Raw genomic sequence first — 20,639 nt, 5'->3', positions numbered from 1 at the left:
TTTGAACTTTGAACGCCGGCGTTCGCTGTGAGCAAGTCTGCACGTTCCTTCCCGTGTGCATGTGGGTTTCCTCCGGGTGTCCCGGTTTCCTCCCACTGTCCAGAGACGTACTGGAAGGTCGTTGTAGACTGCCCCACGATCAGGCTGGGGTTAAATTGGTGGGGTCGCTGCGACTCAGAGGACGAGAAGGGCCCGTTCGGCGCTGGATAAAACCAAATGAAATAGGTTGACGCTGAGGCTGAGCTGATGGTTGTTGCCAGCTCCACCATGCAGGACTTTGATTGATCTCACAGACCAGGTTCATGATGGTGACATTATTTATTTACACTTTCACAGGCAATTGCTTCCCTCCACCAGTCAACGTGAGAGCAATTAGGAGGACGATCTATTAGGGAAGGGACAGTAGATTCAATTAAGCTGATAAACGGGTAAACAGGGAGAAAGATTGTAGTAGCTGAGTAGGTGGTGTCTGAGAGAGCCAGTGGATTGGTTCCTGCTAACACGTACAGGAACTCAGAAGGCCAGACAGGACCTATAGAAAGGAATAAACGGTAGACCTTTCAGGCTGAGACCTTTGTTCCTGTTGCTAGGCTTGACCTCACACAAGTCATTGCATGGGGTCAAGTTTTTTTTTGGTAAATTTTATTTAGAGATACAGCGTGCAACAGGCCCTTTACAAAATAGTTTTGGGGGGGGGGGCCTTCAGACATTTTGAGAAGGGACACACCGTTCAGTGGTCATCGCAACGACCAGACCTTCCCAGGCAGATGCACCAAGCTGGTTAATGATAGGCAGGCCAGCGCCCGGGCAGTAAAACTGGCCGTGGAATGCCTGAGCGCAGGAGAATGGGGGGGAATCGTCTTCCCAAAGAGGACAGGGTCCACGTTGCTTCTATATTGGCCGCATTTGGCACTTCGGTTTCAGTGCGCTTTCATACACCGAAGTGTAATGAAGAAACGCAGATCAAAGCCCAGGGTTTGAGTCAGACACGCCCTTTCAAAGTGTACCTAGATACAGGATCTTAGACCTAAAACTTCAGCGGTGTCGTTTTCCGCAGAAGCTGCCTGGGTTCTTTCCGGAATTTTCTATTTGTTTATAATCAGATTTCCTGCATTTGTAGTTATTTTAATGTTTTTTCAAGAGTCTATTGAGCTGCCTTTTGAAAGCAGGCGGAAGGAAAGGTGTAAAATTAATCGTGATTTTGATTGCCTGACAACAACAGTGATTATGGTGCAATTAATCTTGATTTCGATATGAGGACAAGACTCTGGTCTAAGTGAGGCTTGCTTGGGGCGAGTGGGCGATTTGACTTGGGGGCTAACACCAGTCTTTTCGAAGCTTGAATTAAACTCTGCCGCCGGGCTTTTAATCGACCTGTCTGTGCTCGTTCAGCCGCCGGTAATGACAGGCTAACTCGCCGTGTAGGAGTGTGGGAATAGCTTCATTCTCAAGCGAGGCTCAGCGGCTCCCAGCGCCGAGTGCGGCCAGCGCTCCCCCCCCTCCATCGCTGACACCCTGTTCAGGAATGTCGGTGTGTTCTGATTGGACGTCTGCAGGTCGGGTTCCATTGTTCGGTGGGAGGGGCGGGACGCCGACGTCACCGGGCATGAATGAAACTTTGGCAAAAGTTTGAAGCAACTTCTTCCCGAGGTTTGCTCGAGACTCGCACGGCGGTGGCGTTTAAGCAATGGAGCCGCGGCACTCGTACCTCACCGCTCTACTGCCACTGCTCCTCATCGCCCGAGCCAGCCCCACGCTCCAAGCCAAAGAGGGTAAGAGCACAGTTTTTCGATCTTTAGCCTCCCTGTTAATACCTAATTATTGATGTTCCGATTGACCACGACTTAGGAAGGAGGGAGTTTCGGATTTTCTTTGGGTGATGTTCGGCGATTCTTGGAAGGCGTTCAGTGAGCCTCTAAGTTCGGAATCTTAGTCCTCGCCCGCCAGCACTCCGATCCTGGGGTCGGGGGCTGGTCACAAAGTTTAACCTACTTGGAGTGCTGGGTCACTCTGGTCCGTGTGTTTCCTGCTGGATTGTAGCGGAGGGGGTCCGGTTTCGTACACCTGCGGCTCCCTCCCGTCTGTGTCACCGGCCTGTCCAGAAAGTTTGCTTAAAATCTCACCACCTAACACAGGGGGCAATTCGATCGATCGTGTCTGTACAGATCGAGAGTTTTCCATTAATCCCAGTTTCCATTTTAGTTTTCAGTTTGGTTAAAGAGACGCGATCCTGCCATGAAGGGGCCTTTTCCTTAGAGTTGGGGAGGGGGTCGAGACATTTTTTTTAAAGGAGGGGAACGGTGCAGAATGCGAATATTGATACTGTTAGAGCGGTCAGCGCTTGAAGTGGGCCAGTATTCCACAGGAGATATTCCTGACCGCTGCGGTACTTGTGCCGGGAGCTGGGCAGTTTGGAACCCCGGGCTGGAGATTTGAATGGGTGTCCCTCATTTTAAAGTCCAAATGCGGGGCGGTGCACCGAGGCGAGACGAGAGCACATTGCGAAGGTCGGAGCCTCGGATATTCCGGAGTGCGCGCACGTCACGGGGGAGGACTGGGTTGGGCACCAGCTACCAGCGATGGTTTCCACACCTGTGACCGTGTACAAGGTGGCAAACAGAATGTGGGTTGTGGGGGAGGGCGACCAGTCAGATCAGGGTGATAAAAAATCAAGCGAGAATTCCCGTGTTTGAAGTTCCAGCGCAGTGTGAAATGGAAGGGGCTGGTTTAGATTTCAAAGAATTGGTTCAGCCCTTTGAAGCTGTAACGAGTCTGTGTCCCGGTTTCTACGAGGAAACATAAGCAGGCTAGGGAAGAGACGGACTGTAATAACCCCAGTGTCGTAACTGAGGGAAATTACTCTTTCATCTCGTCTTCTTGCGATGTGATATGCTTCTGTCAAAATTGTTCGCTGCTTGTACCCTCGCTTAAATTCCACTGGAATTGTTCCTCGGCTCCAAGTCTTTCCCCCATCCTGTCGCAAAATTCTTTCGAGCCACAAACAACATTATTCCTGTTTTCAGGAAATGTAAAGTTAAAACGCAGCTGCCGGAGTTCCGTTAAGCTCTCCCCTGTTCTGTGATAGCGTCTTCCCGTTTGGCTCCCGAATGTGTTGCTCGGGAGGATGTGGGTGTTGTGAATGCTTGCTCCTGAGCCGCTTTTCCTGTGAAACCAGCCGGCATTCCCGGGGGATTTCCGCGGGCGTCCTGTTGCAGGCTGAGTTCATCTGATTTCTGGAGTCCGGGGGGAGATATGAGGCCGGAATCCTACCTGTACCCCGCAGTGAATGAACCCTGTTATTATTGTGCTCATACTGTCTCCCTGGGTCCAAAAGTTTGGATGTTGATTTTTGCAGTGAGGGTCCAAACCAGCCAGGAAGATCCCTTAAAATTAATGGGAAAATTCGCATTCCCTTGGCTCTCCGAGGTTCCACTGTCAGCATGAGCCTGCATATTGGCTCCCTCTGGTCTAGGTAATCGGTGAAAAATATATTTCCCTGCAGTGTGTAACTGAAGACCGGGACACTGCAGAAGAGACCGACGTGACAATTTCACGGTGCACTTAACCGAGTATTGCTGTCTGCCCTCACGCTCACTGCTATGTATTTTATCTTTGGGTTGGCCAGACTGTTCCCTGGGGACCGAGCACCAGATAATAAAGCTGTTTAAATCGTTCCAGTCGGGAGGTCCCTGTATGCAACCAGAGGCGCTCCCCCGCAGATCCAATTTCAGAAACTGCGGTCCCTTCAGAAGACGAGGAGTGCGGCCCCTCCACTCCACCCCTGTTAACGCCACTGGCGACTTCCTTGGCCGTTTCCCTTAAAAGTTAGAAAACTCTCGGAAGATGTTGGATGTTATATGTGCAGGCAGGTAGTAGAAGGCTCTCGCCAGTTGCCCGGGTTTCACCCTGCTCTCCAGAGCTGTCTGAGTGGAGTTCGCACGTTCTCCCTCAGATGGCGTGGAGTGTCCCGCTCATTTCCCCCCTCCATATCCCAGAGAGACGCGGATTAGTGGGTTAATTAGCCACTGTGAATTGCTCCTGGGATCTAGATATTATGACTCAGAAACAGTTTCTTTCCTTCCGCTTCAGTTTTCAGAACGGCCCATGAGTACGTCCCCGTTATTCCTTTCTTTCTGCGCTATTTAATTATTCTCGTAATTTATAGTTTTTGTCTTAGCACTGTACCGCTGTCGCAAAACTACGATTCACGACATATGTCAGTGATAACCATTCTTATTTCTGAAACCGAGTGGTAGAGGGTGTGACACTGAGAGGAAAATAGAATTAGTCTGAACGGGTCTTTGATGGTTGGCACAGATCTGGCGAGGCGAGGGGCCAGATTACTTGCTGTATCACTTAATTACGCCACACAAAAGCATTGCTATGTATTCCTGTGTTCAACTTGCTTGGGGACCCATTTTAATTTTTTTCTCCATTCTGTGAAATGTGTTTTTTTAAAATTATTGTATTCTTTATCTTAATCTGTTTTCATTGCGCTGCATTGGAGTCGGAGTAATAACTATTCGTCCCCCTTTTCACTTATATAATGGAAATTACCTTAAACTCTCTTGAATCTATAGAGGAGGTTGAGTCATCCGAGAGGAGGCGGTGAAGGTAACGGAAGATCGGAAAGGCGGCAAAAAGCTGACCTTTGAACCTAGGGATTTCTTCAAGATGGGAGGATTTGACAAAGTAGGGACCATCACCTGTAGAGATGGTTAACAGTTCCTTTCAGTCTGGTTAGAGCTGAACCATTAGCAGAGGTGCTGCTTCCATGAGGGAGTGAATGTAACAGAGATGGAAAACCAGTGCTCTGGTGGATGAAGTGAATTGCGGATTCCGTGCTGTAAATCCCCTGTAATGGAGTCTTGAACACACTCATTAAAGGTCAGCAGAGGGACAAAGGGGCAGTGAAGGGGAGCACCAAGTGAACTCCTACAGCAGATTTGTCCTGCTCTGGATTTCCAGCACCTGCAAAATCTCTTCTGTTTAGCCACCTTGATATTGTGAATTATGTGGTTCAGTGAATGAAAGTATAGCCAAGTGCTGATCTACTTTATTAAGAATGAAGTTTTTTTTAGGTGGGGAAAGATAGGAGGTTTGAAGGTGGGAGTGGATGCACTAATCTCTAGAGGCCTTTTGGGACTGCTGGATACCACTGGCTGGAGTGTATTCTAAATAAGGAGGCAAATATTTTGATTTAGTGTTTTAACAATGTGTATTTGTAATTTCTGAATTGAAGATGATGTGAATATGTAAGTCTTTAAAAATGACGTTGGGCATAGAAACCAGTTTGAGTTTCGCTTCAGATGGGGATGATAACAGCTGACACCCATCGAGACTCTGCAATAGCAGATTACCACAGTGGATAAGAAGGGTAATTCAGTTTGTGGGAGGGGTAGAGAAATCTCCTGTCGTCTTTGCTCTGCCACTTTTGGGACTGTTTTACACCAGGGGTCCTCCACTCTAGCTGGTGAAGGGAATCTATGCAAGTGTTCAAAGACTGAATGTAGGTTGGACCCTCACGGCTTCTGACAGGTCCAGTGGTAAAATAGAGATTTCTTCATGCACCAACAAATAAAAACCCTTAGCAGGTTACAGTATGACCTTCTGAGGCTCACAGGTCACTCCTTTTGGCTGTTGTGTTCTGTCTGATTAGCTGCAAGTGTATCCCTGTATAGTGGGTGGGAGGAGAGTACGGTACTGCAGGAGGTTTAAAGGTGCCAAGTTCACTTAAAAATGAGTGGTTCCTATGCAGGTATTTTAAAAATAATGATACCAGGGAGATGGATGAGGGGGTAAAACCAACCTGAGCATTAATTCATTCAAAGATTCAGGGTATGGAAGTTTTAGAAATAGGGGGAAAACTGAGGAGTGAAGTGAGGCTGAGTTGGTGGGATGAGGCTGAGTTAATGGAGCGAGTCTTGGCTGGGGGGTGGGTGGGGAGAACATTTTGGGTCTGGTCATTGGAACCTGGTGGGGAAGCCAGAGCGTCGAGTTCTGCAGGGGTTTATGTGGGTGCTGTGCTTGTTTTGGGGGGGGGGGGCCTTTGCAGCTTATTGTCAGGAGTATTGAGCTCTATCTTTATTTGTTTATTGTTGTAGGCATACATAAATGAGGTATAAACACCATTAAAGTTAGCTTCTTGCAGCAGCAGTAAATCCCAAAGTACAAATCAGGTCCGAGCGGGGTTTTTGCACTGGGACCCGGAGTCAGGTCTGAGTGAAAAATCGTGTGGTTAAATATCTTTATATGTCCTGCACAAGACATCAATGCTTCGTCTTTGCCTGTAGTTCACATACAGAGTGATTCTTTATAGTGCCTCGCTGAACGATTTCTGGATATTCTAGACAGAGCGTTGTGACGATCATTCCTTTGAAGTATGTTGTACATTACGTCTTTGTTTCTCTCCCTTAGTTGTTCTGTTGGATTTTGCTTCGGCGCATGGAGAGCTCGGCTGGCTCACCAACCCGTACAATGCCGCTGTAAGTACAAAGACCTGGCACGCCGCACGTCACTCCCTTCCCATGAAACGGCCCGCGCTCATCTCCGAACCGAGCCCTAACCCATTCGGGTGGGTGGGCGGCATCTGTAGTTTTAAGTTCCGGGGGAGGGGGGGTGGCGCAGTATGATATTTGGTGGGTTAATCTTTGAGAATGTCACGGGCAAAGTGACTGAGGAACCCTGCAGATCCAGCAGCATCTATCCAGAGGTATAAACAGTCAATGTTTCAGACTGAGCCCTTCGTCAGGGAAGGTGGGGGGGGGGGGGGGTAGCCAGATGAAGGAGTACAAGCTGCAAGGTGAAACCACATTAGGGGGAATGTGGGGGGGGGGGGGCTGAAGTAAGAAGCTGAGAAGGGATAGGAGGAAGAGGTAAAGGGCTTAAGAAACAATGTACCATGGGAGGGGCAACAGAGGGAGGTGAAGGGCGGGTGAAAAGAAGAGAAGGGATAAAAGGCGAGACGGAATGGGGAATGGAAGCAAAGAGAGCGGGGAGAAATTACTGGAATTCAGTGAAATCGACGTTTAATCCTTGAGGATGTGCCTCTGATTCTCATTATTTAGATTAGATAGATACTTTATTGATCCCAAAGGAAATTACAGTATCACAGTAGCATTACAAGTGCACAGATATACAAATATTAGAAGAGAGACAACAAAGAATTAAAAAAAAGTCACCTTAAAAATTAGATGTGCAAGATTTACAACTCAGAGATGTCAAATATTTCCAAGTAATATTACACAGTAATGGTGCAAGTTCACACTGTCCAGATAAGAAGTGATGGTAATATCGCACAAGGTGTTGGCGATAGCAGGGTGTGGTGAACACAACTCTGGTTAATAACAGTCCAACAGAAGGGGTTTATCACTTCTCCTTCATAATAAAAGGAGAAAATGCTGGAAGTACCCAAAAGGCTTGACAATTTTTGCAGAGGAACGGTTTCCAAAAATAGGGAGAAAGAAAAACATATACACACTAAAGTTGGCGAAGAGTGGGAGAAGGAAAATAAAGTGCAGTAAGGCTGTGGACGAGGAATGTGAGAGATTAAATACCAGCAGGGTGGTGGTGCAAGGTCAAACACAAGTTAGGTTCACCTGAATTAGTTCCCTGTTCTCTTCTGGAATATTGCGAGTGCCTGCTGTCACGAATATGGAAGGTTGTTTCTTTCCCACTGGAGTAGAGGATATGAGGGTGGGGGTGCATGGTGGGTGATTGGTTTCTTTTGCCTGGGAAACCTTTCATCCTTGGGTTTGAAACATTGTTTGATGGCGATTTTTTTCCCCCCTGTCTTCCTTGAAAGTGGGATCTTCTCCAGAATGTGTGGAACAACACGCCCATCTACATGTATAGTGTGTGCAACGTGGTGGAAGGTGACCAGGACAACTGGCTACGGACCAACTGGATCTACCGCGGAGAGGCGCAGCGTATCTTTGTCGAGCTCAAGTTCACCGTGCGCGATTGCAACAGCTTCCCCAGCATTGCCACCACTTGCAAGGAGACCTTCAATCTCTTCTACGCTGAGTCAGACTTTGATTATGGGACAATCTTTAGGAAGAGCCAATTCAAAAAAATTGACACCATTGCACCCGATGAGGTCACACGGAAAGAGGACCTAAATTCACGAAACGTCAAGGTGAACATGGAGGTGCGTTCCGTTGGCTCACTGAGGAAGAAGGGCTTCTACCTGGCATTTCAAGACGTCGGTGCGTGCGTAGCCCTCATATCTGTGCGGGTGTACTACAAGAAGTGCCCATCCATGGTGCTTAATATGGCCGTCTTCCCAGAGACAACAGCCGGGGCAGATTCCCAAGCGCTCTCTGAAGTTACCGGCACCTGTATTGACCATGCAGTGGCTCAGGAGGCTCCGAAGATGCACTGTACTACCGACGGCAAGTGGCTGGTTCCTGTCGGTCAGTGCGTGTGTGAGGCTGGCTATGAGATGGTGAACAGTAAATGCCAAGGTAAGCAAGGCGGCTGAAATTAAACATTTCCCTGTCTGATAGAATTAGGACCAAGTGCGGTTTGGAATGGGAAGGACTGCAGCTGAGAGATGGGACAGATAAGGGTAGTGTCTGACCTCTTCTTCATTGTCCTGTTCGATCCATTTTATATCATCACTAGGGAACAGGAGAATGGCACCTGGTCCCTCATACCTGCCCCCGGAGTCAATGTCCAGTGTAGCGGTCACAGCAGGATCCACTTTTACCAAATTTGTGACATCAGTTTAGTTCAAGATAACTTGCCTCACCTCAACACGAAACTGATTTCACAACCTGTGGCTGGATCTATCTGTCTATTGTTTTTGCACAGTTTGTCATATTCTGCACAATGGTTGTTTGGCCAGCCGCGTTTCTTTGTAACCACTATGAATGCCCGCAAGGAAATGAATTTTGAGGTTGTAAGCGCGTGGTGACGAATATGCACTTTGATAATAAATTTCCATTGCACTTTGAACCACCAGTCTTCGAGAAAGCAGACACTAGCTGATTTGTGCAAGATGTTCAGTACTTCTGTTTATATTGTCTGATAAATCGAAACAGTGAAACAAAATTAAGACTAAATGTAAGAAAGCCCTTAACTCACCTTCTGTGCCCGTTCCCCATAGCCCTCAATTCCCTGATCTTTCAAAAATGAGATGAAATCATTTGCTTGTGTTCTGTGTATTAATGGGACGTGTGCACTGTTGACTAAGCAGTCATTGAATGCCAGGAATTGGTGGTGAGCCACTACAGTCCTTGTGGTAAAGGTACTTCCACAGTGCTGAAGAATCATTGAGATTAGGAGTGGACAGAAGCCTCTCACTCTGTTTAGTCTGTGCTGGCTGATCAAGAGCGACTCAACTGATTTCCAGTTCTCGCTTCATGGCTTAGAGTAGGAAGTTCCTGCAGCTTGGCCCAGCAATGATAATTTCAAACTGAACTGCCAGCAATTGTGTATTATTCGCATTGATGCTGTCTCTGCCTTGCACCTCTGAAATGCTGGATTTGCCTATTCTCACGCTAGTACTTCTGGTGTGAGATTGAGGAAGCAGAATGTACTCAGCGGCCTCTTTATCAGATATGTCCCCTCTACCTAATCAAGTGACCGCTCAGTGTACGTTCGTGGCCTTCTGGTGTTGTGGCCCATCCACTCCAAGGTTCAACGTGTTGTGTGCACGCCACTGTTGGAACACGTGGTTATTTGAGTTGCTGTCGCCTTCCCGTCAGCTTGAACCAGTCTGGCCATTCTCCTCGTTATCAAGGCGTTTTCACCCGTGGAGCTGCTGCCCACTGGATCCTTTTTGGTTTTTGCACCATTCTCTCTAAACTCCAGAGACTGTTGCGTGTGAAAATCCCAGGAGATCAGCAGTTTCTGAGATACTCAAACCACCCCATCTGGCACCAACAATCTTTCCACGGTCAAAGTTACTGAGACTGCATTTCTTCCCCCATTCTGATGTTTGGTCGGACCTCTTGACCGTGTCTGCATGCTGTTACTCAGTGAGTTGCTGTCCCATGATTATTTGTTTGCATTAACGAGCAGGGGTACTGGTGTACCTAATAAAGTGGCCGCTGAGTGTAATGAGCACACTGATCCTATCAGATTGGATATGCCCTATCTGCCGCATAAACAGTGCATTGCTTGCAGAGTTCGTGTGTGCACAATCCGCTTTATTTTAAACTGCGCGGAGATTTATTGGGTTCTGATCTCAGGAGCTGTTGCACCTGGGTGTAACCCAAGGAGGTGGTTCTGCAGACAGGAGCTGATCCTCAGTTTGATGAAATGCTTTCCACGAGGTCTGCATGGGAGGGGGATGGGGTGGGAGTGGGGGGAGGGAAGGGAGCTGCAGAAAGAACGCATTGGACAATGGGCACCGTTGTGCGGTGAGGTTGTTTCATGAGATATGGCCTCCATCATTCATCAGTGATTTATGGAGACTCGCCCTACTTCTGTGCATTGGTGAAATTCCATAACGGCATGTAATAAACAGGCATTCCACAGGATTTGCCCGCCTGTTACTGGGGGAGGTTCTCCTCTTTGAATTTGACATGATTTTGAAAAGTTACAGGGGAGGATTTTGAGGAGCAGGAGGGGCTTGCTTTGTGCCCCGCGTGGCTGGCCGGCTTGTCAGAGAGGAGGGGGAGAAATCCCGGGGATCTTCCTTTCCCCTGCGCTGTGTTGGTGAAGTTGGAATGTTAAACCATTTAGTTTGGACTTGTGTTGGTGGGGTTAATTGCTGACCCTGCCAGCACCAAAGAGTTTTCTGGAGCAGTTGTAAGTCAATAACCCTGCCCCTTATAATCTACTTACTCTCCTTATCCCTTTATCCTGTTTTGGCTTTGTTATTTTAGTTACTTTGCTGCAGTGTCCTTCCTTGTTAACAACTTTCCTCTGGGAAGGATAATGCCTGGCTTGTTTTGTGCTGGTGTTCTTTCTGCTTGTGTTCCTTGGCGGAACTTTTCAGCACTGGATCAGATTTTTTTTTTGTCAGTTTGATGTAATCTCTCTCCTTTTATTTATTTGTTCCTTCAGTTCAAGCAGATTTCTAATAGAATGAAGCAAATCAGTTCTTCAGAATTCATCAGAGTCTCCAAGTACATTGGGGCGTGTTACTGGATCCCCAAATACTGTTCGATGACCCCTGACTCTCTCCAGGGAATAAAATCTGAAAGTTTGGGAACAGTCCACAGCTACCTGACCTGCTGAATGTTTCCCGCATTTTTCGTTTTTACTGTAGATTTTGAGTATCTGCCCTTTTGTGGTGCTGTTTTCAGGCAAAATATGTTTAAAGGGCAGTTTTAGTACTGGACTCTAAAACCTCAGAAACAGTGTAGCCTCTTAGATGACCGTGTTTCAGTCAGGAGTCAAGAGCCTGATAAATGATTGACTTGTTTCCCAGGTGTTTAGTCCATTTGGGAGTGGCTGCCTCTGCTCAAAGAATGGAAATGCGCCGCTTCCCCGAGGAGGCGGAGAGAATAGCCCTAACGGTAGGGAGCCTGTGTATCGACCCTTTTCCTACGCTGAGGCATCAACGGGCCTTTCTGCACCACTCAGCTAATTACAGGCTGCTGGCCCGTTTGGAATATCCTTCCTTTGCAAAGCAGCAAGTTCATTGCTCTTCAGAGGTAGAATGACTTGACAAAAGGCGCCGAGTTTGCTCCACGTCCATGGGACCTACGCACTTGAACTTTAAATGTGCAACGCAGGTCTTGCCCACTGGGAAGAAAATACTTATGAGGAAAGGACCCCCCTTCCCCCCCCCCCCCAACTCATTGTCAATGTTCCCTGTTCAGACGTAGGTAGAATACTTAGGCAGAGACTGAATTGACTGCCACTGTGCTGCTTTGTGTGGCCAAGTGGCCTCCAGTACTGACTGTCGATTTTTGTTGAAGTCGATCTGCTTTTGCGGAGTCCCGGGATGTCAAATGCAAAGGCGCTTGATGGATTTTCAAACACAAAAGCAAAATACCGCAGGTACTGCAAATCTGAAATAAAAATACAGAAGATAGCCTGCAGTTCTGGTGGAAGAAACAAAAGAATCTCCATGGATGCTGCCTGACACATGTTTACTCCTCGTTTCTCTGAATTCTGTTCACGTGTTGCCTTGCAGTGCAACTATGTTCAAGGCCATGTCAAAGTTGGCAGACATACTGAGACATAGGAGCTCTGTTCCTATTTTCTTGTAAGCATTCACAGTAGAACATATAAATACAATAGAATTAATGAAAAACTGATAATATTATTATTACAATAATAATAAATAAATAAGTAGGTTAGTTCGTGTGTGCCACGTCACATGACATGGGCAGTTGTGGTCTTTCCATGACTGTGATTGTTCTTGGCACATTTTTCTACGGAAGTGGTTTGCCATTGCTGCTTTCTGGGCAGAGTCTTTACAAGACGGGTGACCCCGGCCATTATCAATACTCTTCAGGGATTGTCTGCCTGGCGTCAGTGTAACATAACCAGGACTTGTGAGATGCACCGGCTGCTCATACGACCATCCACCACCATGGTTTCACGTGACCCTGATGGGGGCGGTGGTGGTGGGGTGGGGGCTAAGCAGGTGCTACACTTTACTCAAGGGTGGCCTGCAGGCTAATGGAGGGAAGGACAGCCTTACACCTCCTTTGATAGAAGCGTATTTTCTCCCCCCCCACCCAAAACAAACGGGTAAGTGAGTAATACTGAGGACGTGAGTTGTAGAGTCCTTGAAAATGAGTCTGTAGATTGTGGGATCAGTTCAGTGTTGGGGTGAGGGAAGTTATCCACGCTGGTTCAGGAGCCTGATAATTGAAGGATAATAACTGTTCCTCACCCTGGTGGCGCGGGAGCTAAGTCTCCGTCCGATAGCAGCAGTGAGAATAGAGCATAGCTTGGATGTTTTTGATTCTTGATGTCATGTACCCTCACCGATCTTATCCTTCTGTACAGAAAAGGAGAAATCATTGATTTGAACATCATACTAATTAGCCAAGTATTTCCTGCCTTTTCCTTTATATTTTAAGTGTCTTTTTTTTTTGCTGTAGCTTACTGGCAAGAATATTTATAAAGGTGGTTTTGGTACCAGAGCCCGAACTTCAACCCTTTGGACCTCCGCTCCAATGAGCCTGTTGTTAATATTGAGATGCAGTCTCTGCACATAGTGTTGAACAGCCTGTACAAGGAGCAACTTCTCTGTTCCTGCAGCGTGAATGGGGGCGAGCTAGCTGGCTGTGCATGGCGGTCAGCTTGGGTGTTTGTAAAACAGTCCAATGAGAAGTCTGCTCTTGGCCTTGTCTGCTCCGTTCCGGCGCGGAATTCCCTGCCAGATGCGTGCTTTTGCTATCTCGATTATATCCCACGAGCTAAAATGGCACTTCCCTTTTTTGTGTCTTATCATCCACTGGCCAAGGTGCCCAATGGGCTCTGACCTTGGTTATTCTAATATTTCAATAGCGAGTGCGTGACATTCCATTCCACTTAGGATGATGCCCAGAAGCAGAGATTAGTTGACACAAGTAGAGTTTGTATAACCGGTATTGTTTCTTCTACTTTAATCTTGATGTTGTTACACAGTATACTCTCCTACCTCCAATTGCATTTCTTCATTAAATGGGAGGGAAAATTGGCCTTGCCTCAATTGACATTCAGCGCTGGTGATTGATGTTAGTGCAGGACATGGATTCTGGCTCTTGCATTTAGTTTTGCAGTGTGTACAAACCCAATGCCTTCTGCCACTGTCTCACGGTGCCAGAAATCCAGATTCTATCCTGACCTCGGGCGCTGTCTGTGTGGGGTTCCACCAGTGGGTTTCGTCTGGGGCACCCCAGTTTCCTTCCACCTCCCAGAGAAGTGTGGGATACTGCTAGGTTAACTGGCCACAAAACTTGAGGGGTTGAAGAGAATGTGAGGAGCATTTAAAAAAAAGGGATTAGTGTAGAATGGTTTTGTGTGGACTTAATGGGCTGAAGGGTCTTTATAACTGTGAGTGATGCAACTGCTCATTTTAACTTGAAAATATTTAATTTCTTCATGGTGGATTTTGTTGCCTGATTGCCTAACTTTAGTATTGTGGCTTTTATCACAAGCCAAGAAGAGTGAAGTATCTGGATATGAGAAGGAGATGGAAAGGCATAGGAAACTGTAAGGCTAACCAAAGACTGAAGTAGTTACCCTTAACTGTATTGACTGCAGTTAATTGGAATGTCCCACACGTTCTACCGCCTGTTTGTGGATTGGCTGAAGACCACAAGCTCTGGTGAGTGTGTGGCTGGATCATCTCCCTTGAAAGCTGGAAATGGAACGCCTGAAATTGCTGGTACAGGTTTTGTTGTGCTGTTCTTGGACCCCGACCAATGTGTCATTCTCCCTTCAGTACAAAGGCTTCCCACAAACGCTAATGAGGATTTCTAACCTCAGCTCCAGCGTATTCTTACAATCTGTTGAATTCTTTCAAAATGAATATCTCTTTCCACCCCGACCTCCTCCAGAACAGGTGTTTAACCAAATCTTCTCCACTCCAGGTCCCTGTTGTCTTTTGGACTTGTGGAGTCCTTCTGGAGTTATTGACTTTATTGTCACACTGATCCCAGGGCTCCAGAAATAATCAGGTCTTATCTTGATGTGTCAAGAGTGTGGGTCATTTACTGCTACAATACTCCCCCGTTTCCAGCAGCCCCGTCTACTTGCTAAGTGTCTCACTCACTGCTCTGCTCCAGCCAAATCTTTCTTGCATGAGTCACCCTGTTATCATTACCAGTTGAGTGCTAGTCAGTTCCTTCCTTAACCGTGAGACTGATTTTTGTGTGGGTGTGGTGGGAGATTGGTGTTTGCTGCTCCATTTCTCAGCCTGCTTGTCATGATTCTATTCCAATTTGTAACAGCTCAGTCTTGTCTGAAGCCCGCCCGGCCTGGAAGTTTTCCTTTCAGTTTTCCTTTGCCTAGGAGCCGTTTGACGCAGGAGTACATCTCTGGGGTACTTGTGTGAGGGACAGGGGAGCACGAGGGAGCTGTGGCAACATTTACAATGTACTGAGATCTTACCTGAGTCGGGAGACTGATCCCAGAATCCCCGGAACAGTTTTTTAATTTACCCTGCTAAAAGCACCAGGTCCTATTTCATAAACATTGTCCCCTATCATCTGTAATCCATCTGGAGGAATTTCATTCGTCCTCAGCAGTCCATGCCTACTTTAATGATATCGCTGTTCCTGGTTGATTTCCTCATGAGAACTTTGTGAAAAATGCACAAAAAAAAAACCCCCCAAACTTGCCAAATGGTTCAGTTTTGCCGAGCTGAATGGGATCCTTTAGTCCTCTGGCTCAACGTGTCGTTGTGCTTGGTGTCTTGCTGGTTATGGACAGCAAGCTTTGTCACTGATGCCCAGGGTCCCGTTGGTTCATGTGAGTGCAGTCCCAGTTCGTGCTGGTTCGGGCAGCAACCTCGACGATGGCATCAAACTGCCATCTCGGTTGCCGGGACAGGCAGAAAGATGCAGTAAAGACCACCTTTTTGCCAGTGGTGCCGGTCGGTGCCCCTGAGAGCGGAAGCAACTTCTGCAGGTGTCATTTCTAATTAACGGATCTCACTTGGGAGGAGTTGCAATTAGCTTCGGCGCCTTGAGGCAAAGGAAGGAAGAAAATCATTCGGGGATGACAGCCTCCTGGGTGGTGGACGCAGAAAGTTGGGAGGGCTAGAGGCTCAGAATCAGGTCACCAGCATGCGTTGTGAGATTTATTGTTACGCGTCGGCAGTACCTTACAATACATAATAATAAAAACAGTGAATTATAGTGAATATATAAATAAGTAGCACACAAAAAAAAACTAGTGAGGTAGTGTTCGTGGGTTCATAAATCTGATTTCAGAGGGGAAGAAGCTGTTCCTGAGTCACTGAGCGCGTGTACTCAGATTGGGTGTGTTTATTGTTTATTCAGTACGTGAGTGTAAAAATCGAAATGGTTGTTACTCTAGATCCGATGTAACACTACAAAAACTCAACGAGCATAAAGCAGACAGTATATATAAATATAAAACATAGTGCACAAGTAACTGTTTGAGTGCGGCTGCAGACACATAAGATTTAGTTTATATACTGTATGTAGACTGTGACACTAGGTGCAGGAGTATCTGTACATCAGGTGACTCAGGCAGGAAATGATAAAGTGATAAAGTGACTCTTGACAAAGGGGAATTCTTCTAGGTACGGTCAGTGCATTCAGTGAGGGAAAGGAGAAAATCAAACCTGTACCACTTGGTGATGCTCTTCCTTCTGCAGAAATGATTGGCAGCTTGGGGGTTATCACTGATTGAAAACAGCTCCCAAGGATCCATCAGACGGGATTAGTGGTAACCTTGTACTTCAGTTTGGGCCCACACCTTCCCTCTCAGCAGGAGAGTTCACACATGTAATGTTTAAACTGGGTTTTTTGTGACTTGCTCCTGTACTATTGCCACATCCTGTAGTAAATGAGAATACTTTTTAAATTTTGAACGTGCTAATTTACAGGTGCCATTATGAGCTCAGTTGTAATTATGTTTTTAATTTCCTCTCTCTTTGGAGCTGTCCCAGTAACCAGTTTTACTGTGGAGCAGCTCTGGGGCTGTGCCGCCATAAATGTGCACTTAGGCTGCGGATTTGCACCTCATCGCAGCGGGAGAGGAGACATATAACCAGCTGGGCTGTGACCTGGAGGCAAAAGGCCTCTCTGGTGCTTTGCCTCACGCTGCCCGCAGGACGGGGAAAGTCTTAGTCCTTGCTGCTGGGCTGCATTTCCATTTCCTAGGCCTTGTCCTCTGCAACCTTTTATCTGCACAGACTAATTGGGAGTAGCTACTTTTAAGGCCAGCTAAAGGGGTTAGCACCAGGGTCACAGTGGAGGGGAAGCGCACCAGGATTGACAGTCTTTAAAAGTGTAATTTGGTTCGTGTTCTGACTGGACAGGTCTGAATTCTAATGACTGATCTTACCTTGAAACATTAACACGACACTCCTCTTAGCCGTGAGCTCTCTGAACTAATACAGGAGCAGTGTTCATTACCGTTATGCAGATGTCTTTGCTCTTGCGCTCTGCCTGTTCCAGTGCATTGCCGGCTTGGAGCCTGATTCTTGGGATTTTTGCCCCCAGCCGACACATGCCTAAGGTATGCTGTCTTAGCCTGAACAGGGTGCTGTGGAATCCTTGTTCTGCGGCCATTTTCTGCTAATTACTGTCTCTCCTTGTTCCACCAGCACTCCGTGGTGGGGGTCGATGTGGAACTGTGAGTTGCAAGGTTTCTGTAGCGACTAATTGTGTAGAAATGCTTTCTCTGTAAATTTGTTAATTAACGCTCCGCGTGCCTCAGCCATTGATTGGCAAAGTCGTGAAGACTCTGGGTGTCCTGCTGTGATGGTGGCCGGGCTCTGTGTAATTGGACTAATCATGGCCAGGTGCTGATAGGGAAAAATATACTTCCATTTGGGTTCCAGGGCTTTTCCACACTCTTAAATATGCGCATTGATGAAAGAAATATGGAGGGAAGTGTTCGACTAAGTATCCCACTGAAACTTGTTAGCACTTGGGAAAGCGTAAAGCGGGGGATCCCCAGTCCGTGGGACTGTTGTTCAGTAAATTACATTATCTTCAGGACAGCTGATCGAGAGAAGGATGGAAATATCTTGCGCAGAAACCAAATATAAGATTTGGAATTTAATAAGTTAATTTACAGGCATTCAGGACACGCCCTGACTAATGAGAGTGAAATAAAACTTTTCCACAATGGCGGTGTTTGAACTTGCCCCTGCTGTGCCTCATACAGACCCCAGCCTGGTAGCTCGAATGCGTGATGTGGTATTGGAGGCTGAATTCTTCTGAACATTTTTGAAGTGTTTGCTCACTTCCTTTGGCCATAGGATAGAGATTGGTAGTGGATGTGCTTGGACTTGTCCCTCCCAGGGTCCTGTCATCATATTTTCTAAGAGGCCTGAATTGCTGACATAATCCGCTTCCTTAGGCAATCCGGTGTGTATTGTATCTCAAAGGAAACTCTGACCCATTCGCTAGAAGCCCCTGCTTGGCAGACTTAGCCAGCTGAACCCGATTTAGTTTTATTAGTCAGACCACAGTATACCCTAGCTTGTTACTGAGTGGGGTTGTACAGCCCCAGAAACTGGCCGATCATCAGCCCCTCGTTTATACCCAGTGCATCTCGCTCTTAGACTGCTGTGCTTTGAGATTTTAAGTGACTGTCCAAATACCTGCCCCCACCGACCCCTTGAGCAGCAAGTTCCATTTGTCTGACCACCGCTGGAAACCACAGCACCCGATTGTGAAATGGCGGAGGAATTTCGAACATATGCTCGGTTTAAAATAAAAAGTTAATTTTTGGTTTCAAGTGGATCCTGTGGTTGGTAGCGGATGACCTCATCCACTGCTCGTGGTTTTGAATGACTGGTTCCGCAGGATGCACCAGCAGCTCCGAGCTTCCTCACCAGATACAGGGGCACCATCTGGAAAACACTGATCTGTCCTTCAGAGGGAGAATGAGACTTCTTGGGTCAATGCCAGCCCCTTTGTTTCTCTCTCTCTCTCGCCATTCTCCAGAAAATTAAGCAAGCACCAATATCCCCCAACCCACCCGTGAAACATTTATAACAAAGTTTTTGCTGGGCTTTGACTATGCTTCATTTTTTAACAGGCTGCTCCAGGTAAGTGGGTGGGGAGGATAGTGTGATGGAGCAACTTGTGTGCTGGTGACCCAGCTCTGTCAGAGCACAACCACCCATCCAGTTAATTTACACACGTGCCCTTGCCTCACAGCTCGAACCAGCTCCCAGTTCTCCCTGCGTTATTTCCCCGTGGATCCCCCTGATTTGGATGTGCTGGTTTTCCACATACACACACCTCTTCCATATTTTCCTGGATCCAGTCGGAATAGCACTCTCTTCCGTTTGGCTATTCAATTGCACTTTCATCCTGTAATCATTCAGCCCCCCCCCGATTAACCAGGGAGTTGCTCATTCATCCGGCTAGGGTGGGGGGGGGGGAACAGAGCAAATTGCCACCCCCCCATCAGTGGACAACTCGTCAGCTTACTTTCCTCTTGCCTGCGTTTTGTTGCTGTGTTTGACCCTGGCTGAACGCAGGTAGCAATTGAAAGCTGGGAGGGAGGGTGAGATTTGTAACAGGGTTTGTTCCAGCTCTCTCTCTCGCCCCCCACCCCCCCTCCAATGGGTCAGCAGGCACATCTGCCTGAGGCAGAACTTTCGTACCAGGACACCAGATGAGCTCCATTCCCTTTGGTTGATTTAGCCACTTGCTGGGCGTTCAGAGCTTCTGGATTAGTGAGGTGTGGGCTCCAGGGTCTAATCACTGTCCCTGACAACCCTATTCCCACCTGAACCCCTCCTCCGGAAAGTGCACACGAGCTTTCGAATGTGATCAGAATCAAGTTTATTATCACCGGCGTATGACGTGAGATCTGTTAACTTAGCAGTACAATGCAATACACAATAGACAGAACTGTGAATTACAGCAAGTGTGTGTATATTAAATAGTTAAATAAGTAGTGGCAAAAAAAAACCTGAAATAAATCGAGTAGTGAGGTAGTGTTCAAGGGTTCAATGTCCATTTCGGAATTGGATGGCAGAGGGGAAGAAGCTGTTCCTGAATTGTTGAGTGTGTGCCTTCAGGCTTCTGTACCTCCCTCCTGCTGGTAGCAATGAGAAGAGGGCATGTCCGGGTGGTGGAGGTCCTTAGTGCCTTTCTGAGGCAGCGCCTCTTGGAGATGACCTGGTTACTGCGGAGGCTCGTAACATTTTTGTCCCGGTTGATTTCAGAATGGTCTGCTTGGATGAGGCACCAGGCTCCCGCTGGCACCTGAGGGCGTGTAGATGTTGATGTCTGTGGTGGGGGTGGAAGTAGGGTGGGCTGGGCTCTACGCGGGGCAGCAGGTAGCGTATTTGGTGGTTGTGGATGCTGTGCATGCTTTTCACAGACACCTGCAAAGTTGTTACTCATGGCACTGCCAGTGTTCTCAGCCGAATTCTTTCACTGACAAGGCACCTTCCCGAATCTGCCTTACTGGGTACGTCCCGCTCAGGCTCCCGTTACGCACTCTGACCAATCGCTGCCCCCACTTTCCCGGTCGTATCCTTTTCAACAGCCTGGTTGCCGAGGCCTCATTGTCCCTGAGGGATTGATGCATTTATGTTTGTGTTGCCGGTTAATTGGAGGATCACAGGCAACGGAACTGCAGCCGGGCTGGTGCTGACAGCTCACTTCTAATGACGAGTCATTATCCGCTCCTAAAGCTCCATGCGCCCTACATGATAAGCTTCCAGCTTCCTTTCAACTCTGCTCACTTACTGATAGGTTAAGAGCCGTGACCTCTTTCTGTCTGGCTACTCTCTCTTCCCCGACAAGCCCCAGTCGATCGTAATGCATTTGAAACGAGGTTGAGGCGCTGTTGACACGACCGTCTCAAGGAGATGGTCCTGCTTCTTCTCGGTTGTAAAGATCAACCGTAAAACTTGATGATAATTAAATCGGGGAATATGTCCGTGGCAACGTTTCAGTTGTTCAGGATGAGCATCAGACTTGATCTCATTCAAATGTTTGAATATTTCACTCTGTATTCTTTCAGATCAAAACCTTCCTTAGGAATATTGAGTTTGATTTGTGAACTGGCAGCTG

At 47.4% G+C, this 20,639-nt stretch overlaps 1 protein-coding gene across 1 annotated transcript in view; it reads left to right on the top strand.

Annotated features, from left to right (window-relative positions):
* Positions 1 to 1,549: 1,549 nt before the first annotated feature.
* epha2b (eph receptor A2 b) overlaps positions 1,550 to 20,639 on the top strand; it is a 46,666-nt gene continuing 27,576 nt past the window's right edge. The window contains exons 1-3 of the mRNA XM_073031852.1: positions 1,550 to 1,772; positions 6,418 to 6,485; positions 7,805 to 8,465. Of these exons, the coding sequence (XP_072887953.1) occupies positions 1,688 to 1,772; positions 6,418 to 6,485; positions 7,805 to 8,465 (814 nt within the window). The 5' untranslated portion in view covers positions 1,550 to 1,687. The remainder of the gene's footprint in view (positions 1,773 to 6,417; positions 6,486 to 7,804; positions 8,466 to 20,639) is intronic.

This window comes from Hemitrygon akajei, chromosome 29 (assembly GCF_048418815.1).
Source record: "Hemitrygon akajei chromosome 29, sHemAka1.3, whole genome shotgun sequence".
Taxonomy (NCBI): domain Eukaryota; kingdom Metazoa; phylum Chordata; class Chondrichthyes; order Myliobatiformes; family Dasyatidae; genus Hemitrygon; species Hemitrygon akajei.
This window is presented reverse-complemented; position numbering and strand designations above follow the sequence as displayed.